Raw genomic sequence first — 23726 nt, forward strand, 5'->3', positions numbered from 1 at the left:
ATTACAATGATTGAAAAATCTTTTAATCCATGCTTTAATGTGTACAGATGTGGGGACAGTAATTCTTTGACAGCGAGTCCTAGACACCTCTGTATGTGACCCAGTACTCTGAAAAAAGTTTCCAACCAGCCACAGCCAGTTCTGTGATTGAGTGAACAGGTGCAGCCCTCAGCTTCCAGGAGTGGGGCATGCCAGACATTCCCATGGCAGCGATGTGCCGCACAGCCGTGAACAATCTTCACCGCTTACTTCACACAGGATGAGGAGCCCCACCCACTTCCTCAGACATCACAGCAGCGCTGACGTCCAAAAACAGCAACCCTCTCTAGTTTTTCCACTCACAAGTCTCCATATCCCCCACCCCTAGTCCCACAGGAACTCAAAGGCGAGGCCAACAGGAACAACTTCCCTGCCTTTCAGGCTCAGTGCCTCACGGATCCCTAACACTGAGCTGGGCCACTGCCTGGGCCCTGCCCTCCGCCTTGAGGGCACTAGGGTCCTTCTTCCCAGGCAACAGCCAGCTGGGGCTAATGCCATCTTAGCCCTTCTTGTGGGGCCCATCTTCAGCTCACAGCCATCTCTTTTCTACTCTTTGTTCTCTGGGCAAGCTCCTCTTTGAGTCCCAGATCATGACCAACTAAAATACCCTGGACCTGGGGAGGGGGTGGAGCTCAAAAGATGGCTCCATGTATCTTTCCGTGCCACCCCATCTAGTTTCCTGCAGCTGGGAAAGCCAGAACCTGTGGGAGAAAAAGGCTGTCAGCAAGCATTCCAGGCACCTAGGCTCTAGTGAGACAGCCCCACCATCTCAGATTCAACTAGTGTGTCCCCATCTCTCCAAAACTGACCCCAAGTTAGTTTCTTTATCTTTGCTTGCTTGACCATGTGGGCAATACTGACCTGAGGTATCTTCAGTCAGTGTAAGGGGCCTGGTAAGGGCTCCTTCTGGGTGTCTGTGGTCTCCTGAAAGCCCCTTGGAAACAGATTCTGGGCCCTCTGGATACCCCACTGCTGTCTTGGGCTGGAAGCAGGACTGGAGCCTGGGGACAATGCCATTGGGTGAGCACAGACATGATGCTTAAGAAACACCAAGATCTTGCCTCTATCCCCTACCCTCCTCACCATCACTTGACCAAGATGGCTTTTCCTCATCTGGTGAGCCTGGCTGTGAAGGGCTGGACCAGGGCCTGGGTGGGGAAGAGGCTGAAGCTTCTCCCCATGGTTCCTGCTGCTGCTGTTGATGGAGCTAGATAGAGGAAGAAGGATGAGAGACTCCCTCATATGTGAGGTTGGGGAGCAAGGCCAAGGTCCTCAGCTACCTACAGAGAGCTCATAGTTCCTGTTGAGTACTCTTTAGATTCTGGCCCGTCCCCCAGTATTTATTTCGCTCACCTTCTTCCAATACCCTCTCCATACCTGGTGTAGGTAAATGGCATGAAGGCTCATCTCAGCAGAAACAAGCTCTGGGAGCTGGGTTAGCTTCTGGCCCCCAGTGCCTCCTGGGGACACACAGCTAAAACAAGATGACCAGTGTCAAGAGACACCTTCCTCACAAAGGAAGGTGGGCCAGACTGCATCCCACTTTCCAAGTCCCCTCTGTACCCTAGCACCCTCTCTCAGAGAGTCAGCACCAATCCAAACCCCCAAGCATCTCAGACCGCCACCTCTCACCTGGGGTCCTGGACCATCCGTGAAATGGAGGCAAGGATGCTGGCTGTGGCAGCAGGGCAGGGAGCTGTGGGACTAAGGTCTCTCTGGGGTGTGCGGGGATTCACCAAGAGGTTGGCCAGGAAGGCTTCCGGCTGAACAAAAGAGAGCCAAAAGCATCAGAGGAGCAGCAGGGATAAGGGGAGGCCCGAGAAAAACAAGAGATGTGATGGGTTGATCTGGCTACCAGGGTAACACACAAGTCAGGAATGCCCAGGTGAGATGGAGGGCAGGACAGGCAAAGGAGTAGGCAGGCCTGGAACTCACCAGTGGGGATGTGCAATCACTGAGCACCCCTGGGGTCGGTGGGCTTCGTGTTGAGGTAGCACCCCAGGCAGCTGCATCTTGCTGTACCCGGCCCCGAAGGTGTCCAAGGAACTTCGAGCTGTGCCCAGGTGGCTGCCATTGTGGGTGTGCCAGGGAGAAGCGCATTAAGGAGAGTTCAGTCTTTCCATCCTCTGCACGCTGAGAGAGAGAGGCTTCTGTCTGTCCCTCCGAGAGCCACTGCAAGGAAGAATCCTTCTGGTGTTAGAGACACCAGGACACGGGTAGACAGGACAGCAAATACTGCCCTGCCTTCCAGATGAAGGAAATCCAGGCTGTGATTGGGACTTGTTCAAGATCATCCAGTAGGGCAGCGGCGGAGCAGGACATGGGTGCTTAGTCTCAGATACAGTCAGCTCTGGTGTTTTGCCCCCTGCGCAACCCTAGTTCCCAAGACAAGCCTGTGCTCCGCTCTTCACCCACTGGCCAGCTCCCGTTATAGGCGGGGGGGGGGGGCAGTCTCCTCTGCATTTATCATCTTTTTTTTTATGTAACAGCAAATCTGTAAGCGGCTTTATAGATCTGGTGTGCTTTGGTAAGGCAAGCAAATGCCTGTCTAGCACAACTTTGAAGGCTAGGGAAGAGCTCTAACCTGAGGGTGCCCATGGCGTTTCACATCCATGAGGGCGAAAGAACAGATGTCCCCAACACCAGCCACATCCACAGTGAAGTGATGAAAAAAGTCAATAATCTCCAGAGCACGGGGGCGGAACCAGAAGAGCAGAAACAGCGGGGTGAGGAGTGGAGACAGAAGTTCTTCCAGGAGGGAGACCTAAGGAAGCAGGGGTGAGGCTGAGCAGAGATTCTCGAAAGGACTCCACAAATGATCCATGGTCACGAGCCTCCAGGAACACTGTCTAAGGTCGGAGGCCTTTAACCACTCACTCCAAAGCCTCCTCGTGGACCCAACGCCACACCCGTGTGGCCAACAACTTCTCCCAGACAACTTGTACAGGGCCTACTCCACAACCTCCTGTAGTCCCGGGCACTCACTGCTCTGTACTGAAGCAGCTGCGCCATCTGCCAGTAAGAGCTGGCACGAGCACCTGCCGCACCAGGCTCCTCCGGGAGGTAATGCATGTGTGCCAGGGCTGCCTGCAACAGGAGCTGCGAGGGACGCCCTTGGCATTGCTCCTCTGGAATGAAGGACCTGAAGGGCAGGACGGGGGGTAAGGAATGCGGTTAGGAAGACCTGCAGGTAGGATGCAGGGCTGAAGGGCGTTGATGGTGACAGAAGGGTTTGCTAAGGGAAAGGAAGCCTGTGCCCAGGTCAGAGAAAGGCCACACACCAATATCTCCTCCCTGTTATGTGCCATCGAACCTGGCCACTGTGGCTGTGACCCCGAGCACCGTCATGGTAGTGAGCACGTGCTCCACGGCCAGCACGTCCTCATCATAGACGGTGAGCACCAACAGCGCGGCAAAGAGCGCTCCGGAAAAGAAGACCAATTGGCGGGCCAGCAGCGCGCGCAGGGGCGCAGGGGGTTCGGCGGCACGGAGGAAAGCAGTCGCAGGCCGGTACGCGCGGCCAAGGCGCGCACGCAGTTCGTGCGGTAGCTCATTGAAGTGGCGCAGCTGCAGGCGAGCCAGGCGGGACCAGCGGCGCGCCCCGAAGGCGCCAGGCTCACGCCGCAGAAGCTCCACGTGGCTGTAGAAGGCGTACAGCACCTGCCAGGCCAGCACCAGCGGGCTCAGCGCCAAGTTCACGGCGGCCAGCAGCAGCACAGTGCGCCGCCAGCGTGTGGCCAGGACGCCCCGGAGGTCACTGCGCTTGTAAGCTTCCGGAAGCTCCCAGCCCCCGCGGAAGAGCGAGAAGGGACCACGGAAGAGCAGCAAGTCCACGTTGAGCGCCAGGCCGCGGCTGAGGAAGGCTGCGCTGCCCCCCCAGGGCAGTGGACAGCGGGCAGGCAGCAGACCCTTGTTAGCCAGCGCCACCTGGTAGTTGGTGTAGCGCAGGATGCGGTGGTGGACGTCCAGTTCCGTCAGCGGCCTCGGCTGCACACACAGTCCACCGCTCCTCTGAAGCTCCAGGAGGCGGGACTGCACCTCCGCCCAGGGTACCGAGCTGAGCTCCTCCTGAGGAAAGGGGACAGGGGAGCCTAGGGACCTGTATTCCCCTCCACAGAGATTCACAACCTCCATGACCCATTGAGCTGTCTGCAAACTCCAGCCCTGGTGGCCTCCCCACCTTGGCGTTCTGTCTTCTAGCCCTTCTGCTGACAGAAGCACTTCTCCATTCTTTCTGTCACTTCTTAATTGTGCTGCTCATCACCGCCACTCATGTAGCCATTAGTCACATGCTTCCTGATGACACCTCTTTAGTAAATTTCAGGGACTGGGACCTGGCTTCCTTTTTTGAGCCCCTTCACTGCCACACATAAAAGAATGAAACCTCTTCTCCCTTCTCACTACCTTCTGCCTGAGCAAGCCAGGGTTGTGCTCATCCCACTCCAGGCTTCCACACAGCCCTGCCTGTGTCCGTGTCTAGGGAAGAGAGCACTCCCACGCTTCATTTGGAGGGACCCATGTGAGCCTCAAGCCGTACTTTAGCCCAGTCTCCCCAGTCCAGTTATTTCCTCGGGACCAGCCTCCACAGCTCCTCCCATCTTCCCCTCCACTGCAGGAAAGAGAAAAGGAAGGGCAAGAGGGAAGAAGGATGGGGTCAACAGCCCCAGCAGTGGCTGTGCCCGTGCCACCCTACTCCAAAGGCTCATGCTATTCAAGGGGAAGCAACAAATGGGGGACCCAAGAAGATGTCTTAACAATAAACTTAGGGACAAAGCTAGAAGGAACATGACCAGCAGACAGTAAAAAGTGGCTCTCAGCCGGGGCAGTGATGGCACATGCCTTTAATCCCAGCAGAGGCAAGGGGATCTCTATGAGTTTGAGGCCAATCTGGTCTACAACATGAGTTCCAGGACAGGCTCCAAAGCTACACAGAGAAATCCTGTCTCCAAAAAGCAAACAAACAAAAAAGAGAGTGGCTTCCATTTCAGGTGTCCTAGAAGACTATTTCAGGCAGGCAAGCCTATCCCCACTGCCTACGGCCTGCTTTCCTCACTTCCTGCTCAGAGGTCTGGCTGGCCTGACCTTCCTCACCCAATCAGGATGCCTCTTGCCCTCGAAAGCCCAGTGACAGCCCATCCTCCAAACAGCCATTGTTTTTACCACCAGCATGTGACTATAAGTCACCGTATATGACCCATTTGAGTAAAGGAAGTTCCACAAGGGTCAGAGCCAAGCTTGCTAAGTGCCAGGAGCAGTGCCAGTGTCTCCTGCTATTACTCAAGGCCCAGGGCAGGTATCATTCAGCCTCCATCTTTCTGCTCCTCTCAGTTGGTCCTTCCATGTGTCTGGCCCCACTCTCTCCCGTCCTCTGCCCAGGCTGTCACAGCAGGCTTACTGGGGGAATATGCAGGGCCTCCCTGTAAAACACCTGGATGTCCCAGTAGCTGAAGAGGTTGCAGACTGAACGAAGCAGCTGGAACAGCCAGAAGCCAGCAGCCAAGACTAGGAGGAAGACCAACAGAGCACTGTCGTGGATCCTGCAGGAGGTTGGACAGAAAGGTGGGAAACCCACAGAAACACCTGCAGGTCTCAGTGGGGCTGGGGGGGGGGTCCTCAGTGAGGGCTTCAAAAGTGTCTGCAAAGTCAACACTTTTCACAAACAACACTCGTGCTGTCTGTTTTTTGTATTCTCATTTTCCCATGAGTGTAAAAAGGCGTTTTCCAGGAACTACAGGGCAAGTGAAGATGTCACATCATACTGACATCCTATATGACATGCACTTGTGCATTCTTAAGTTGTAAAGTTGTCCTCAGGGCTAGGGATGTATCTGAGTGGTACAGTGTTTGCCCAGCATGCCAGAAGCCCTAGGTTTGCTCCCCAGCACTAAAAATAAACAGTTGTCCTCACCTTTAATTTCTAATAAGGTAAACAGAAATGTGACTCATAATACAAGGCTTTGAAATGCTCGGTCAACTTGGGGTATGTTTTTAAATAAGCCAAGCACTTTGAGACTTGATCTAGACCAAGGGACAGTAGAGGGAGGTTCCTTTCTTCCATCCTTTTGTGAGTTTAATCCAGAGGCACCTACCAGACCGTCACTTACTTCTCTGCACACTGGGCTGAGGGTAGAATAGCATCTGACAAGGTCACTTTGTTGTGGAATGCTCCAGGTCTCGTATGGTTCTTTGGTTGGTTGTTGAAGAGGACATTGTAATCCACACAGCGAAGGAGGAAGGTCGTGAAGGTGACAATGAAAATGAACTGTCTGAGGAAGGGATGCAGGGAGAGGGCCCTGGTCAGGCCTAAGGGCAAGGTGGACTCCTAGACCAGTTGCCAGACAAGCTGAGGCGCTATATGACCCCTCACCAAGACTAGAACTGAAAAAGGAGAGCTGGGGCACAGCTCAGTTGGTAGAGTGTCTGCCTCGCATACATGAAGCCCTAGATTTGCTCTCCCAGACCACAGAAACTGGGTTTGGTAGCACATGTCTGTAATTTTAGCACTTGGGAGGTAGAGGCAGGAGTAACAGGAATTCATGTCTAACCTGGAATACATGAGACCCTGGTTCAAAAACAAAACAAAAACCTAAAGATAAGAAAAGAAGACAGAATTTAGGGATAGGACTGACTTCTCACCCCAGCTGGAAGACATCCTCCAACAGGATACAGGCAAAACCATTCCGCTGGTGGTAGCTGTAGATGTGGCAAGTTTGTCAAGAAATAAACCTGTCTATGGACTCTTCCCAAAGAGACTTCCCCCACTCTCCCCTGATCCACAGTCCCCCACCATGTCCTTCTGCATGCTGGCCACAAAGGATATCTTGGTGAAGAAGCTGTCCAGGTTCTGGATGTGATGCCAGGAGCCTGGGTACAGAGAAACCATGTCGGGACTTGGCATCATGGCCCATGCAAACCCAAACCTGCCTAGATCTCCAACCTGCTCCATGTCTCAAATACCCCCACACTTACCACGGAGTCCTTCAGGCACATGAAGCAAGGGTTGATGGTCCTCCCCGTGGAGTGGTGAGTCTTGGGACCCCTCAGGGTCACAGTCCTCTAGTCGTTCATAATCCTGCTCAGGGATCAGAGGACCTATCCGCAGCCCAGGATGGTCCTGGGGGCATCGGCAGGAGGGAGGGGGAGTGACCGAGGCCAGGGGTGGGGTGGAGTGGGACCCCCACGAGGGGGAAGCAGAGGTGGGTGTCATTGTGGGATGGGTCTGTGTTAGGGGTGTGGCTGGGGTGGGTGAGGTATTGTATGGAAGCTGAGAAGCCCCTGCCTCCTGAGTCACCAAGCAGGGGGACCCTGAGGCAGGAGGAAACAGTGAAGAGGAGCAGCTTCTTGTACGAGGGGCAGGAGACAGAGAGAAGACAGAGATCCTCCCTCCCCCAAGTCCCCGACATGGAGAAGCAGGCAGTGGCAGTGCCATTGGGAGCAGAGGCACTGAGCTGGGCCCCAAGTCTCCCCACCGCCCCCGCTGCCTCCGGCTCCCCCCCCACCCCATTCGGCTCACCATCAGGCGGGTGCTTCTCCTGAGAGGTTGAAGGGACTGGGCTGCTGCTCTTTCCACAGAGGTCTGTGAAGCTAAGCAGAGACTACAACAGGGACAATGACAACAACAGCACCAGGTGACTCAGGCTGGGCAGGCCTCAGGCATGCCAGCCCTCCGCCACCTGTGTGATCACTCACACACTTCTTGCAGGGCAACCTGGGGCCAAGGTCCAGGCTCCACGCCTGGGAGGGAACAGTTTGGGAGGCAGGGGTTCAAGAGCTCTGGGGACTAGAAGAGATACCTGATATCTCTGCTGCCAGCCCTTGAGGGCACAAAAGTGGAAGAGAGGGTAGACACAACAAAAATAACAAGCACAAGAAAAGCAAAATCCCATCAGAGGGTTATGGAGTCTTGGGAATGAGATGTTAAATCTTTAATTCCTTCCCCTCCACACCCAAGAGAATGACTGAAGATCACCTGCCCACTCAGATCTGCCGGCACTTGGGAAGAGACAGAGGCTGGGAGGAAACAGCAGGAAGGAAGGAAAAGGAAGAAATGCTAGCCATCTTGGATTTGAGAAATCATCTAAAGGGCTTAAAGTAGAAAAGCCTGGTTCCTTGCAAGTTCCATTATGTCTTCTTTACCCTCTTAAACCCCAGTATACTCTCCTCCAAGCCCTGACCTGGTGTCAGGGGCCTCCTCAGAAGCTCCAGCAATGGCAGGTGGTAAGAACTTGGGAGGATGATGTGGGCATGCGGAGATGGACTGGCTGAGTTGAATTCCTTGTTGTTGCCTCACCAGGGAGGAGGAGGCCCAGGTGGCTGGTCTGATGGCTTGCCCAACGCCATTCCCAAGGTCCTGAGTCACCAAGTGCCCTAACCGAAGCCATGCCTGAGAGGCTGACTTGGCTAGCAGGTGTCAGGGCCTTCAGGTGTCCAGAAATGGAGAGGAACATGGTGCTTCCTAGACTGTTTCCTGGAGGAACATGGAGGACTTTCATGGAATTTCCCACAAGTTTGACCCAAGTTTTCTTATTTTTCTGCCTCCTTTCTGGCAAACGAATTGTCACCATAGTTTTCATGGCTTCCATACCTTTGTGGCTGGGCAAGGTGTAGAACTATGAAAACTTTTTTGTAAGTGACAAAATAGAAATGGGGGGGGGGAGTGGGGACTCATGATCTTTCTGAGACCTCTAGAGAGAGGGGTTAAGTGAGGTTTTAACTGGTACCTCCCTGGGCCATCACTCACACAGCATCCTTGATGGTCCATACTTGTTTGCGACTACACACAGCCTGATTTCCTCGGTCCAGTCTCACTCTAAATTCCCATATCCACAGCATCTATTTTCCTCCCTCAGTCGTTTTGAATCTCGGAAGCACCATCCGTAGTAACACTAGTTCAAATGTTCAGATGAGGACCAGAAGAGGCGCCCCCTGGTGAGCAGTGAGTATCAGGACGCTTTTCCCTGACAAGTCTGGAGGGGAACGGGAACGAGTCAGAGCCACTCCCACCAAGAAGCCACAACCCGGTGGAGGAGGCAGTTAAGAAAATAATTACATAGAAGGCTTGGTGACTCAAGCCTGTAATCCCAGCGCTGGGAAGGAAGGATAGCGAGTTCAAGACAAGCCTGGGTTACGAAGGGAGTTTCAGGCTAGCCAGAGCTACGTAGCAGGACTCGGTTGGGAGATCGTAAAGGGGATAATTATAGCAATAATAAGTGCCCCACAGGTGCAAGCGCCTCTCGCTCTTGGGCTAGAACCTTAGGCCAGTGATTAAGACCCAAATCAGGAAGGAACCTGTGGGTTAGATCTTAGGTTGCACCTTGATAAGCTTCATAATCTCCATACGAATCATTCAAAATAATTGAGGGTCACTATCAGGACCAGTCGGGGCGTTTTCAATGCATGTGGCTCAAGTCTCCAAGAGCCGGAGACTAGAGTGGTGGCATGTCACGTGCATGTAGGTTTTGGTTTGTTTTAAACTTCCCCAGTCTATTTTCGCCCATTCCTCCCCCAAACTAGCACAAAACACTCTCTGAAGACGTCAGGGCACGTAGAGACTATCAGGGATATCCCTAGGGAAACCGCCAGAAGCCAGAGCGTTAAGACCTCCCCTAACGTGAGAATAAACGTAGCACACCCTCCGACCGTCACCTGACACTAGGGCACTGAACGAAAAGTACCGCCTCAGTCAACATTTTATCCAATCACAGCTTTGTGACAAGTCTGATGACTCTTTTCTCCAATCACCGCTGAGGTGCGAGGGGGTTGTCGGGATGGTGGCCATAGCTAACATGGAGCCCTTGGTAGGATGAGAGTGAGATTGCCGTTGCCTATTGCTCCTGTCTTACTGCCTCAACATGTTGGTGCACTTATTTCGGGTCGGAATTCGGGGTGGTTCATTTCCAGGCTGGTCGCTACAATCCTTGCGCTTCCAGACATTCTCGGCCGCCAGGTAAAAGAATGAGGGTTACTTAAAGTGCAGGCCATTGACCGGCCGGCATCGCGCGGGGCCCGCTGGGAGGTGGAGTTCTGGACTCGCGCGTGGCCTTCTGGGAGCTGTAGGCTCTCTCGGCAGGAGTAGAATGTCACTCTCCAGGGAATTGGCCTCAATTATTTACGGTGCAGTGTGGGTGCCAGCAGGAGGCTCCGAAGGTCTGCACCTACTAGTGAACAAGACACTTCGGACTCCGGGTCTGTGGTCACACCCTGGCACCACTGCCCATCAAGAGGCGCCTCTCGCCCCCGGCGTCCGCTTTCTGGTAATCCACCTGGAGATCTGGACGTATCTGTAATTGGTGTCCATACATATTTACTATTGATGGTGTTTCAGGACTAGCCGAAATAATTTTAAACGATGAAAAGAGATTCTTTAGCTTGCGAGCTGGTTCAGTGGGCAAGGGCACTTGCACCAAGCCTGAAGACCTGGGTTCGACCTGAGAACGCTTATGATAGGAGAGCGCAACTCCGGCAAATTGTCCTTTGACCCCAAACCCAATAAATAAACACATACATTTAAATGTTTTAAAGTAGTTCCTAGCTGGGCTTAGTGGAACTCTGTGAATTCAAGGCAGCCTGATCTATAGAGAGCTCCAGGCCAGCCAGAGCTACGCAGTGAAATATCAGCATTCAGGCTGAAGCAGGAAGGCTGCTGGGAATTTGAAGCCAGCATGGGCTACAGAGTGAATTCTGAGTCATTCTGGGCTATGGCGTGTACAGAATGAATCAAGAAGTGATTCTTAGAGCTAGATGCATTAGGAATTGAGTCAATCTGAACTGGGCCTAGTAGGAGCCTACAGTCCTATTTTCTCAGGAGGCTGAGTCTAAATTCAATGTACAGTAGAATGTATATCATACATTCTAAGTTCAAGGCCTAACTGGACAACTTTGTAAGATCCTGTGTCAAAATGAAGAGTAAAAAGGCCATTCGGATGTTTCAGTAGGTAAGGATGTGGTACCAGCATGATCCCCTGAGTTTGTCAGTCCCTGGGACCCACACGTGGAAGCCGAGAACTGACTCCTGCAAGTGTCCTTTGATCTCCACTCACTCGGACGTGCACACACACACTCGTGCACACACACTCATATACACATGCACTCACACACATACACACACAAATAAATAAAATGTAAAAAATAAAGAGCAAAAAGAGGGCTGGGATCATGTTCAGTGGTTGAACATTTTCTTGTCATACATGAACCATAGGCTCAATTCCTAGTACCCTGGGTAGAAAAACCTGAGCCATTCTTGGTAAGATTTAAAAAATAAAAACTCCAGCCAGGCAGTGGTGGCACACTCCTTTAATCCCAGCACTGGGGAAGCAGAAGCAGGTGGATCTCAGTGAATTTGAAGTCAGCCTGGTCTACAAGAGCTAGTGCCAGGTCAGGCTCCAAAGCTACACAGAGAAACCCTGTCTTAAAAAAAAAAAAATTAAAAAAAAAAATCCAGCCTATACTCACTGGACCAGAGGAAAAAATGGGTTGAAAACAAGCAAGAATCCAGAATCCAGAAATTTTTTTCTTCCCCCTCCCCTTGCTTTGTTTTGTTTTGGTTTGGTTTTGAAGACAAGGTTTCACTATGCAGCTCTGACTGGCCTGGGGCCTGAACCCACAGAGATCCACCTGCCCCTGTCTTCTGAGTGCTGGGATTGTAGGGGTGCCCTGCTACCCAGAATCTAGAATTTAATTGTAAATATTCTATAAGAAGCAACTGTTTCCCTAAGGAGTCCAGAGGAAGATTGCCAAGGGTGGGTGACCGTGTGGAAGCCCATCTGTTTGATGGAGGAAGGACAAGCCCCGAGCTAGAAGTGCTGGCTGGAAGCTGTCCACCAATTGTTGGCGGTCGCGGCGCCTTCTTAGAGTCCTGGTCTGCAGGAGATGAGAGTAGCTGGAAAGTAGCCGTGGTAAATTATTAATGCTTCGAAAACAGTCTTTAGGAAAGAACGAGGGTGTTGATAATATTTAAACCATAAGGAGACACAAGGTAAGACCAAAAAAATGAATGTGTTCATTTCAGTTCATGAAAGGAATTTAGCAGTCAGGGTCATTTTGGAAGGAATATAGTAGAAACTGTCAGAATATGTGTTTCATAATTAAGGGAAGTATTTTGTGAAACCTTTCAGCTTTGGCATCCACACACACAGAGTGCTGGATTGTACTGGGGAATTGTGCTAAGTCACAATATACAATGCCAGTCACAGTGAATCTGTGTGTTTGCAAAACATCACAGGTGTCAGGTCAGCCTGTGATGCAGCTCCCTGTGCATGGGGACCTGCACAGCCCCGCAAACATCTGCTCAGTAGACATGTCATATCCCAGAGGTTTCCTGTGTTCTGGAGAACAGAATAAGGCCTTGCCCCTCAGGAAGATACTAGCTAATGGAGAAGTAGGCCAGTGGTACAGAAAGAAAAGGAAGTGAGTTTTGTCTAAAACTGAAGATAGATTGTCTTCAGGGACAGTGGGAAAAAAGACAAACCGGGCAAGGTTAAGCACAGGCTTCCCTGAGAGCAAAGAAGGGGTGAAATCTCTAATAAGGAGGGTATGGAAATACAAAAAGCCATGATACTAAAGACCAAGCAAAGCCTCACTCTGGATTCTTATTTATTTTTAACTATGTTTATGTTAATTATCTTTATGTGTGTATGTGTGAGGGTTAGTGTACAATAGCACAGGTGTCAGAGGAGGCCAGGGAGATTGGATCCCCTCAAGCTGCAATTACACCCGTTGTGAGCTTCCTGATAGGAGTGCTGGAATCAACCTCAGGTCCTCTATAAGAGCACTATGGAACTGTTAATGAGGTCTCACTTTGTAGCACCAGCTGGCCTTGAACTTGAAATCTTCCAGCCTCAGCCTCCCAAGTCTGGGATTTCAGGATTGCACGGCCACACCCCGCTGTGTCCTCCTCATTAGTCTGTTTTGAGCATTCCTCTGTGTACTTTTGGCCAGATAACCTCTGCTCCAAACAGACTCCCTCTGCCCTGGCCTTCCCCTCCTGCTCTTCTCCTACGACTTCTAAAATATCTGATTTCATTACGCCTTATCCTAAAAACCACAGATGGCCCTGAAGAGCCGGCACAGTGGTCTTCTCACATCCCGTGCTCTGCTGAGACTGGGATGGCTGCCCCGCCAGGGCACCTGCTTCCTCTCCCTCACACAGCTACATTGTTGCTGAAACTCTTACTCTTACTGCGGCAGCTCCTGAGAGCATTCCATTGCCTCCCCTCCCCTCTATCCCTGTCTGAACTTGACCAGCGCCCATACACCAGTGCCTCTTCTGATGCTTTTGTCAGACACAGCGGTGCCTGCTGCTCTCTGACCTCTAGGCTTCTTCACCCCACCCTTGCCCCAACCAGCATGACCCCGGGAGAAGGAATTTGCTTTGCCCAACTTGGTCAGTTCCATACTCTATGACACACTAGGTTCACAGATGTTGTAAGCAGTTGAATCTACTTTTCCATTATGTACGTCTGAGACCTGAAGGAAAAAAGGACTTGGCCATCTAAGAGGATGAGATTGGTCCTTTGTGTTTTTCTGTGTCCTCTGTCAGCAGTGGAAAAGGAACGTCTGGCCCTCTGTCTTCATGCATCAGGCACTCAGGGCCTACCTATGAAGTAGGGTAATGGGGTAAAATAAGTCCAAAGACTTTGGGGCCTCTCTGGCCTCGACTACCACACATAGCCTTGGCCATATCAAATTTTGGAAATGAACTGTAGGATTCTGGAGCCAGACAGTGAAGTTCCCTCTTCCCCATCTCATCCCTTGGGACAAATTTACCACCTGCCCGTCGTTGTTCCTACCAAGAGAGAATAAGGGGCATCTTCTAGAGTCATGGAGGGACTATGGACCATCAACTCACTATTTCTAGGTCGTGGCTGCTGTGTTGATTACCTTGCACATGTGCAGGGCCAGGCCCGAAGAAGCTTGCCCCCAGGATTTTCTCTAAGCCAGCCTCTTGGAAGCCTTGGTCAGCCCTATAAAGGGGCTGGCTGCCACTCCACGACTCTTCTCACTTTGACAGGCTGGAGACCTGTGCTGACCAGGGTGCTGGAGGCTAAATGGGGGCCTTGCTGGCTGATGCTGGCTGATGCTGGCTGAAAAGCAGTGCTAGGGGAAAGACTCTTAAGAGTGTAGTCTGATAACATTGCATTCCATCTTACAAACCAGAGTTGCTTAAGACTGTCCTAAGACATTCACTCTAGGTGAGGTAGCACATACCTGTAGTCATAGCTACTCAGGAAGCTGAACAGGAGGGTCATTTGGGAGCAGAAGTTCAAGGCCAGGCTGGGGAATATTACTAGATCTTATCTCAAAAGTAAAGTAAAATAAAAACTGTCCCTAGGAGAGGCAGCAGATAAAATGCTGTTCCAGAGGCTCACCCAGAGCCCAGGGGAGTGGTTAGTCATTTGAAGGACAACCAGGACCGCAGCTGTGATGCCTTTTCCTATCTACAGGTCTTCAGATGACCGATTCAGCTCCTGCCTCCTCCGGGCGGTGGCCCAGCTCCGGGCTCACCTCCCTCGAGTCCCACCAGCTTCCCGACGGAGACCCTCTGCCTGGTGTTGGGTTGGGGGAACCTTGGTGGTTCCTGCAGTGCTGTGGCAGCATCCCCGCCTCTGTCTTATAGCACTGTGTGAAGCCGAAGGATCCTGTCCTGCCCAGCACACACCCACTGCCCTGGAGCTGCGCTTTAACTGGAAGCTGTTCTGGCATTTCCTTCACCCCCACCTGCTGGCCCTGGGGGTAGCCATTGTGGTGAGGCTTTCCCTGCCCCTCTATGCTCAAGCCAGGAAAGGCCTAGGCAGCTCCAAACCTGAGTTGCACAGGAACAGCATTTCTGCCTTGTGGGAACAGCAAGGGCCGCCTGGGCTCTGGGCATCAGGATGACCCATGCGGGGGGACTGAGTTTGTGGGATATGAGAACTCAGGGGCTGGAGGCCTGGACGCTTCTGTGACCACATGAGCAGCCCCAGGGTGGACAAGGCTCAGTAAGGGGAAAGGAGAAGCCAAAGTCAGAACTGGGGAGGGGACAAATATGGCCTCCTCTCCAAGTGTCTTTTCCCTCTGTCCCCATTCCAGCTGGCCTTGGGTGCGGCACTAGTGAATGTGCAGATCCCCCTGCTCCTGGGCCAGCTGGTGGAGATTGTGGCCAAGTACATGAGGGACCGTGTGGGGAGTTTCGTGTCTGAGTCCCGTAGGCTCAGTACCCAGCTGCTCCTACTCTACGGTGTTCAGGTACAGTGGGGTGGGAGGGCCTGGGGCTCACAGCAGCCTTCCTGGGGCCTCCCTGAGTACCAGGCCTGTCTTACAGGGATTGCTGACCTTCGGATACCTAGTGCTGCTGTCCCACATCGGTGAGCGCATGGCCATGGACATGCGGAGAGCCCTTTTCAGCTCCCTGCTCCGGTACTGCCAGCTGTAGGGGGTGGGTCCAGGGTGACTGATGGCTCCCAGGAGGTCTCGGAGGGCCAGATCCTGAAGTAACATCTCCCTGTCTTCCTCCACCTACTACCATCATGTTTTACTGCCAGGCAAGACATTGCTTTCTTTGATGCCAAAAAGACAGGGCAGCTAGTGAACCGCTTGACTACCGACGTGCAAGAATTCAAGTCGTCCTTCAAGCTTGTCATCTCCCAGGTCAGTGGGTCAGGCCCTTGTGCAAAGTCAGCAGCCATACTTGTCTGCCCCAGCTCTGACATCCTGAAATTGCGCTGGAACAAGGCAGTGCCCCTGCCCAGCTCTCAGTAGAGTAAGGCTTACTACTCCTGGGGAAAGTGTGCGATAAAGAAAACAGTGAATCTGGAAGGAGTCACAGGACAGTGTCAAGGTCAGGACAGACTGTTGCTCCACGCTCTGAAACCCTGGCTCCCCCAGAAAGCCATTTATAGTCCATTATGAACCACCCTGGTAGGAGTAAACTCACTTGACCCAGCCTGACCCCTTTGTACCCTTTGCTAGTCAGCATTGAATTCATTAATGACTCTCCTGCATACTGACAGCCCACCCTGTGAGCCCCTCCCTCACCTGGCTCCAGGTTTGGCAGAACTCTGGCCCTTGGCAGTCAGCATATCCCTGTGCAGCTCAGTGTGTCCAGAACAGAAATAAGCAATGGATTTGTCTAGAGTCAAAGGAGTTTAGCCTGTGGACATTCCCACCCATCGCTTCCACAGCTTGTGATCAGGTGGTCACCAGTGACTGCCCCAGGACCTCCAGAGCTGTACTCATCCCACCCTCAGCAGAACACCCCCCACATGTGCTGATGCTCCAAAGCCTCCTGCCTTCCTCTCGCTACCCAGGGACTGCGCAGTTGTACCCAAGTGATTGGTAGCCTGGTGTCCCTGTCTATGCTGTCCCCACGCCTCACACTGCTGCTGGCTATCGCCACACCTGCCCTCATGGGAGTGGGCACCCTGATGGGCACAGGTCTCCGAAAGCTGTCTCGCCAATGTCAGGAGCAGGTACTGGAATTCTTGACATGTCTCCCTTGTTTCTTCCTAGCATCTCTGGCCCATTCCTCTTTACCCTCGTTGCCCCTCTTCCTGTCTATAACCTACTCCCTGTTTCTCTGTCTCCATGCAGATTGCCAGGGCAACAGGCGTAGCAGACGAGGCCCTAGGCAATGTTCGGACTGTGCGGGCCTTTGCTATGGAGGAGAGGGAAGAGGAGTAAGTCCTGGGAAAGCAGAATACAAAATGGGTCCATCATTCTCACATACCCTCCCCTGCCCTGGCCCTCAGCCCGGATGCTTCCTGAGTGCTCAGGCTGGCCTTTCTTCCCAGACGCTATCAAACAGAGCTGGAGTCATGCCGCTGTAAAGCAGAAGAGCTGGGCAGGGGCATTGCCTTGTTCCAAGGGCTCTCCAACATCGCTTTTAACTGTGAGTGAATGAGGCCCTGCCTGGGAGGGGACGTGGGCATGGGCTAGGTGAGAGCAGAGATAGGCAGCAGTCTCCACCTGCCCAGATTCATTTGTGAGATGCTCCAGCTACCAACAACTGTAGAGAACTAGAGAGTGACATTCCTTCCTTAGCTTACGGAGAATGCTACAGGGCACCCTTAGGGAGTGTGTGTACTCTTGTCCCTCCCCACTCCTATTTATTTTTGTGCCACTAGGGTAGCATCAGGACCTTAAGTATTTTAGGAAAACTACTACTACTAATCTGTCTCTCCAGCCCTTTATAGTTTTTTTTTTAAAGATTTTTATTTATTTATTATGTATACAGTGTACTGTCTGTATACCTACAGACCAAAAGAGGGCACCAGATCTCATTACAGATGGTTGTGAGCCACCATGTGGTTGTGGAAATTGAACTCAGGACCTAGGAAGAGCAATTAATGCTCTTAACCACTGAGCTATCTCTCCAGCCCCTCATTTTTTTTTATTTTTAAATTATGTGTACATGTGGGTCTGTGTATGTGAGTGCAGGGCCCACAGAGGCCACCAGAGCTGAAGTTACAGGCAGTTGTGAGCTGCCTGATGTGGCTGCTGGGAACTGAGCTCAGGTCCTCAGCCTGAGCGATGTGTGCCCTTACTTACTGAGCCATCTCCCCAGCCCTTCACTAAGTCACCTAGGCTAACTTCAGACTTTTTCTGTATCCCAGGCTGCCTTGAACTCGTAATCCTCCTGCCTTAGCCTCATGAGTGTTAACTAAATATCATTAAACCTGGCGTGCTCATCTTGTTTTGCAAATAAGGAATTCAGGCCTAAAAGTCAGCTGGTGGCAGAGCAGGGATAAGACTCAGGACTCAGCCCTCATCTCTAGCCACTTCCTGCCTCACTGCCTGGCCCCTTTCCATGTAGGTATGGTCTTGGGCACCCTGTTCATTGGGGGCTCCCTTGTGGCTGGACAGCAGCTGAGAGGGGGAGACCTCATGTCCTTCCTGGTGGCTTCCCAGACGGTACAGAGGTGAGTGGGGACCATTCTCATCTCTCAGTAGTTCTGTCTTCATCTGTCCCATCCTCCCTTAACCCTGCTTACTAGGAGAACAGGGGTGCCAGCACGCTTGGAGGAGGGGTTAGTGCATAACACTAACCCTGCCTGGTCCCCCAAGGATACACAGCACAGGGAAGAGCCCCAAAACTTCCACCAAAGCCTTCTCTGGCTTCACTGAGCCTGTATTCAGGAATGCAGTCAGCATCATTAGCTTTCCAGACAACCCTCAAGTGTTCTTGAGAAGCTTTCAAAAACCAAGTGAATTGTGGTGACATAGACAATGGAAAGTTTACCACCTTAGCCATTTTTAAGTATCCACTGTGGTAGCGTTGTGCATGTCCCAGTGTTCCAGCCACCACTGACACCCATCACCTGAATGTTAGCTTCTCACAAAAGTGAGACTTCACTCCCTTTAAACACTGGCTCCCTACTTCTCCCCAGCTCTGGCACCCTTCTACTGTCTGCCTTCTGTGACCCTGGCCACACAGAAGAGCACACAGAAGAGCAATCACACATCGTCCCTCCCTTTGTTCCTGGCTGCTTTCACCCAGCACAGTGCTTTGGGGGCGAGGGTCCCCTCTATCTTGTGGCATGTGTCAGAACTGAGTATTCTGTAGATAGACCATCCTTGACAGGCTTTTTAAGGGCTGTCTTGGCCTCAGACCATTTCTTGGGGTGAGACACAGCCTCCTTACTGCACAAATGCTACTCCTTGCTTAGTTGAGCCCCATCTACCCTGTCGGCAACCTGGAGCTCATCTGTCCCCTTGGGCATAAGGCAGCCTCAGTGGGTTCCCCTCATGGGCTTCTAATGTAATCTCCTTCTCTTTCTCAATGAAACTCAAACACTTTCTGTTGTTTTCTACCTTGTTTTCCCTATATATAGCAAGCGTAAACATATAAATATATATTATGAATAATTAAAGAGTGAGTATACTATAATAAATAATTAAGAGCAAAGACATATTAGCACCTTCCATGTCAAGAAGTGCCCCCTCTTCCTCAAATTGATCCTTCCCTACAGAGATAAAACTTTTGAGGAGGGGGTAAGACAGGGTTTCTCTGTGTAGCCCTGGCTGTCCTAGTAGTCCTGGCTGAACTATGTAGTTCAGGCTAGCCTCAAAGTCACAGAGATCCGCCTGCTTCTGCCTCCCAAGTCCTGGGATTAAAGGTGTGCATCAACACTGCCCAGCTAGAGATGACAATCTGATCCCAGTGGAGCCCTGCCCCTGCCCAGAGTCCTATCTTGCCATTGCTTCTTAGAGAATGGTTCAGTGACAGTGCCCAGGTGAAGTAAGGCCAATCCTGAGTATGGTAGAACAGTCCCATCCCCACTGCAGCCAGCAGTCTACAGAGTACACCTGGTTCCCAGCTGCATGAGCATTGCCCCTGGTTCCCTTCCTGCTCCACACCAAGGACCTTCAGACCCTCTGGCCCAGCAGCTGTTCCTTCCTGTCTTTGGGATCTAGGTGCTCTGATTGCAGAAGAGGTGGCAATCACCATGTCCCCTCTGCTACCTCGCTGACCTAATTAATTCCCTGGTCAGCTTGGACTCTAGCACCTCATTATCCTTCTTGTGCCGTGCACTCAGCCTAACTACTTGGCTCTACTCCCTGGGCACACACCTCCCACCTTCATGTTCTTACCTGCCTACTACTGTACTACTAAGCCCTAAGCAACACTGTGCTTGTAACTTGCAGGGCAGCCCTGGGGGCAGCCTGCACCATCTCAGGCCCCGGTCAGATCGCCATCACCAGCCACCTGGAGGAATCGGCCTCCTTAAGGAAGCTGCTGTGTTTCTTCCTGGCCCTTGCTGTGTATCCAAGGGTCTACATGTCGGGGCTGAGGTCCAAAGGGAGGAATGAGCAGGACAGAGCAGTCCCAGCTAAGTGCTCCTTTTGGCAGAGAATGGATGGTCTCCTAGGGAACTTGTCCGGGCCAGTTCACTTCATCAGTCTGCAGCTGGCCCCATTGTGCCAGCTCTCAGAGCAAGGTCAGGGCACTCCCGTGAGTCATGTGTGTTTTGGATTTCAGTTGCGGTTGGCCCCTTTGCCAGGCTCTAATGGCTTCCAGGTCTCCTGTGAGCTGGTCCCATCCACATCCACAGATAACTCACCCACCTAGCCCCGCCCTCCACAGCCTTCTGCTCCTGACAAGTGCCTATTTCCCTAAGCCTTCCATAACTGTTTCCTTGGGAACTTTAAAGTGCTTACTCTAGCACCTTTAAAAAAAAAAAAAAGTGAATTTGTCCCATAGCTTTCTGGGATGGCAGCCTTTTTCCTCAGAAAGGACCCATTGCACACAGCTGCATATACAGTGATGGGTTGGCCAACCCACTGGGGACCGTGACTAAGGCTGTTGACTCATCTGCCTCCTTAGCTCATAGTAGGCGACCAGCTCCAGCCCCAGCCCTGCCAAGACAAGGGAGGTGACCCACTGTCTAGACAGATAAACACATGCCATCTCCTACACATACCCAACTTTAGGGCAAACCCACAGTAAAATCTTTGTGGGGGAGTTTTGCTTTGGGGGCTCTCCAGGGCTTCCCCGTATAGCCCAGCCCCTATTTTCTTCATTTTCTGAAAGGGCGTGACTCCTCACCTTACTTTGAAAGTGGGTCCTTGTTTCCCCCGATGTCTACCATTAGATCTGTCCTCCCAGTGTGGACCTACACCTATCCCTGTGACCTCTGTCAAGGCATCCACACAGTCAGGTCAGGTAGAGGTCATGGGATCAGTTATACCCTTTCCATTGGGCTGATGTCCTCTATAGTGCTGTGGACCAGCTTCACCCTGCATACGGAAGGCCTGGAAGCATTTGGGCATACCGTTGAGTCCCAGGCATGTCCCACATTCACTACCTCCTGGAGCATCCTCAGATCCTGGCTTAGCCTGTAACTGGAGAGAAGACAGAAGCTTAGTGATCTGGTATCACAGGGTCACAGGGCTCCTGTAGCCATAAGATATTGGGGGCTTTCTCTGCATTAGCCCTGTGTCCTTGTCTCTCCTACCACAACCTTTCCCTTCTCTCCGGCTCTTATTAACACCTCTTCCAACTCTCTCACCTGACAGGTCTATGGCCAGTCTCTCTGTCCTGTTTGGTCAGGTAAGTGAGATTGTCCCAAGATGGTGTGTGTGTGTGTGTGTGTGTGTGTGTGTGTGTGTGTGTGTGTGTGTGCGAGCTCTGGATAGACACACTACAGCCCTATCCAGTACCAGAAGCCCCCTTCCATGGGAGCCCCAGTTTCTAATTTAAACTACAAGCTGGATTCCCTCTGCAGGTGGTACGTGGAATGAGTGCAGGTGCCCGCGTCTTTGAGTACATGGCCCTGAGCCCCTGCATCCCATTGACAGGGGGCTACTGCATCCCCAGCAAGGACCTCCATGGCTCCATCACCTTCCAGAATGTCAGCTTCAGGTCAGCATTGGTGGGTGGGCTGAGCATGAGAGGAAGTCGGGAGGCATTCTAACGGAATACTCCCTGTAAGCAAGGCCCTGTCGGGGGACTTAGAAGGACAGTAAGGTTCAGAAACCTGGTCTGACTGGGGCTCACTTGGCCATCCACAGCTACCCCTGCCGCCCCGGCTTCGAGGTACTCAAAGACTTCACCCTGACGCTGCCACCTGGCAAGATTGTGGCCCTTGTGGGCCAGTCTGGGGGAGGTAAGGAGAACCTCACCATCTCCTGTTCTCTGGTTCATTTTTTGGTAACCATTTGGAGCATGGCTGGTAGCAAACCCTATTAGTTCCTGCTCCTACCTGGGATGGGTATCCTCCATGCCACAGGGTCTCTCTTTGCTGGGAGAGTCTCCAAAACCCTCTCTTCTCTCCCCACACCTCCAACTTCCCCTTCCTCCAGGAAAGACCACAGTGGCTTCCCTGCTGGAGCGCTTCTATGACCCCACAGCTGGCATGGTGACACTGGATGGGCATGACCTACGTACTCTCAACCCCTCCTGGCTTCGGAGCCAGGTCATCGGCTTCATCAGCCAGGTGAAGGGCAGAGGCTGGCAGGGTCTGAGCATCAAACCGGAGCCCCTTTTCTTTCTTCTCCACTACTTCTCTCCCTGATCCTCTGAGGATGTCTGTGGCCATTCTCCAGGTCCAGGATGTCCTCTCCCAGACAGCTGCGGCTCGATGCTCGTACTCCAGAGCATAGACACTGCGGTCTTAGGATCTGAAAGCAGAGGTCCTGAGACTGCCAGTGGCCACCACCCACAGGGTGCCATTTTTTTCTTTGTGGGCTAGAGATAAAGCCAACACACCACCATGGGAGTGACAACTACCCACATGTAGGAAGAGACTAAAACTCAGATGGCCCACTATCACTTTATAGGGCCTGTCCATCATCACCTTTGGTGAGGGAGTCTGTGTCTCACTGAATGAGCCACCCTGTCCTCACATGATTGGAGTCTGGCTTTGAACTTCAGACCCTCCCTGAAATTGGGGTTCTCTAAAATAGGTCCCTGGTGCTCATGGCAGTCCCCAAATTCTGAGACTGGACTCAGTATAGTCTGTAAGTGCCATCTCTGTGTTCCCGTGCCCTTCAACCTTGCAGGAGCCAGTCCTATTTGGAACAACCATCATGGAGAATATCCGATTCGGGAAAGTGGACGCTTCTGATGAAGAGGTGTATACAGCTGCAAGAGAAGCCAATGCCCACGAGTTCATCAGCAGCTTCCCTGATGGCTACAGTACCGTGGTTGGTGGGTCCCTTGGTGGGAAGCTACTAGGTCATCAGGGCAGTGGTGAGGCTCAGGAGCCAGGGTTCTACGGGCAATGAGCAATTCAGTGTGACTCTTGAGAGGGGCAACTCAGAGCTAGAATAGAAACCAGGAAATGCCAGACTGTGGCTGAGGGGACAAAGGTGGCTCTGTGGGGACAGAACTCCAACTCATGTGACTTAGGCATAACAGACTAGACAGGGCTTTGAGAGGACACAGAGAATATAACAGTGGTAAATGGGAGAACAGTAAATGGGACTTGTATACTCTGGAGCCCTACCACAACCCAAGACAGGAAAGAGAACTCCTCTTAAAACTGTCCCTGTTCTTCTGGTTCCCAGAATACCCCAGGTCTCTTGCACTTCAGTGGCATCCCTCAGCACAACAGGCTGGCGTCTTGTGTAGGCCTTTTTCATTTCAGGGTACTGGACCATACAGTAGCACACTAACTCGTGCCTGTGACACCCTGAGCCTTGGATGTTCATCCCTACAGCTCTTCTGTCCAACTCTGCGGCTGTGTGTATCATATAGAGAGTATGTGCTAGCCAGCCACTGGGTTATGTACGGAATGTTCCAGTACCTCTCGAGGCTTCTCAGCTACTGACCTGGATCTTTCAGCCTGTGCCCATCTCTAGCAGTCCCTTCAGGTCCTGATGTCGCTGTGCTTACGTGCTCAGGGCTCTGTGTTGTTCTCTCTCCTGGTGGGCAGTTCCTTGTGCTTTTAATTCCAGTGTCCCTTGTTATTGGGCTTCCCAGGACTGTTCCCCTTACTGACCTGTGACCCTGCCATTCTTTTGCAGTCCCTTGAGGTTATTTGTGGCTCCCAGAATGTCACGTCTGTCCTCTGTGGCTTCAGGTGCTTCTGTGTTTAGCATTTTTGCTGCACTGCTCATGCTTGGTTACCAAGTGGTCTTCCTACAGCTGAGGCTGGGATCCCGGAAGCTAATTGTTGCTGTAGGCACCTGCTGGGAGCTGCTCACTCAGCTCAGAGACCTGCCTAGGAAGGGGCACTCGTGCATGTTTTTTTTTTTTTTTTTTTTTTTTT

General features: G+C 52.2%; 2 protein-coding genes across 5 annotated transcripts in view; one reads left to right on the forward strand and one right to left on the reverse strand.

The window, feature by feature from the left end:
- Window position 1: 1 nt before the first annotated feature.
- Window positions 2-8297, reverse strand: Atg9b (autophagy related 9B). Of its 3 annotated transcripts, XM_050123716.1 has the most exons (15): window positions 7553-8293; window positions 7009-7153; window positions 6858-6903; window positions 6676-6738; window positions 6144-6305; window positions 5435-5576; window positions 3353-4107; window positions 3025-3181; window positions 2624-2803; window positions 1975-2211; window positions 1672-1802; window positions 1417-1513; window positions 1123-1246; window positions 901-1040; window positions 2-740 (listed from the first exon to the last, which is right to left on the reverse strand). In XM_050123716.1, the coding sequence occupies exons 1-14, from the start codon at window positions 7553-7555 to the stop codon at window positions 916-918; spliced, it is 2367 nt and encodes a 788-aa protein (XP_049979673.1). In that variant the 5' UTR covers window positions 7556-8293; the 3' UTR covers window positions 2-740; window positions 901-915. The 3 variants fall into 3 exon arrangements, with proteins under 3 accessions (XP_049979673.1, XP_049979672.1, XP_049979671.1); XM_050123715.1 differs by having other exon boundaries at window positions 7009-8297; XM_050123714.1 differs by having other exon boundaries at window positions 1975-2172; window positions 7009-7634.
- A 1487-nt stretch (window positions 8298-9784) lies between these two features.
- Window positions 9785-23726, forward strand: part of Abcb8 (ATP binding cassette subfamily B member 8) — a 15818-nt gene continuing 1876 nt past the window's right edge. The window contains exons 1-14 of one of the 2 annotated variants that reach the window (XM_050123752.1): window positions 9785-9985; window positions 14481-14781; window positions 15106-15261; window positions 15338-15432; window positions 15558-15663; window positions 16323-16484; window positions 16606-16691; window positions 16806-16903; window positions 17828-17933; window positions 21031-21064; window positions 21240-21376; window positions 21526-21620; window positions 21817-21950; window positions 22516-22663. In XM_050123752.1, the coding sequence (XP_049979709.1) occupies window positions 9891-9985; window positions 14481-14781; window positions 15106-15261; window positions 15338-15432; window positions 15558-15663; window positions 16323-16484; window positions 16606-16691; window positions 16806-16903; window positions 17828-17933; window positions 21031-21064; window positions 21240-21376; window positions 21526-21620; window positions 21817-21950; window positions 22516-22663 (1753 nt within the window). In that variant the 5' untranslated portion in view covers window positions 9785-9890. The remainder of the gene's footprint in view (window positions 9986-14480; window positions 14782-15105; window positions 15262-15337; window positions 15433-15557; window positions 15664-16322; window positions 16485-16605; window positions 16692-16805; window positions 16904-17827; window positions 17934-21030; window positions 21065-21239; window positions 21377-21525; window positions 21621-21816; window positions 21951-22515; window positions 22664-23726) is intronic. The other variant, XM_050123753.1, reaches the window with a different exon arrangement.

This window comes from Alexandromys fortis, unplaced genomic scaffold (assembly GCF_014885135.2).
Source record: "Alexandromys fortis isolate MF-2015 unplaced genomic scaffold, M_Fortis_MF-2015_v1.1 scaffold_217, whole genome shotgun sequence".
Lineage (NCBI taxonomy): Eukaryota > Metazoa > Chordata > Mammalia > Rodentia > Cricetidae > Alexandromys > Alexandromys fortis.

Bases quoted from the DNA above. Each gene is read 5' to 3' on its own strand.
- Atg9b (XM_050123715.1), bottom strand. From the start codon at position 7,555: ATGGTGAGCCGAATGGGGTGGGGGGGGAGCCGGAGGCAGCGGGGGCGG. The intron at 6,739-6,857 runs ATCCTTTGTGGC...AACTTGCCACAT, and splicing joins GACAGCTTCTTCACCAAGAT to CTACAGCTACCACCAGCGGA. The intron at 1,514-1,671 runs GTGAGAGGTGGC...ATCTTGTTTTAG, and splicing joins CGGATGGTCCAGGACCCCAG to CTGTGTGTCCCCAGGAGGCA.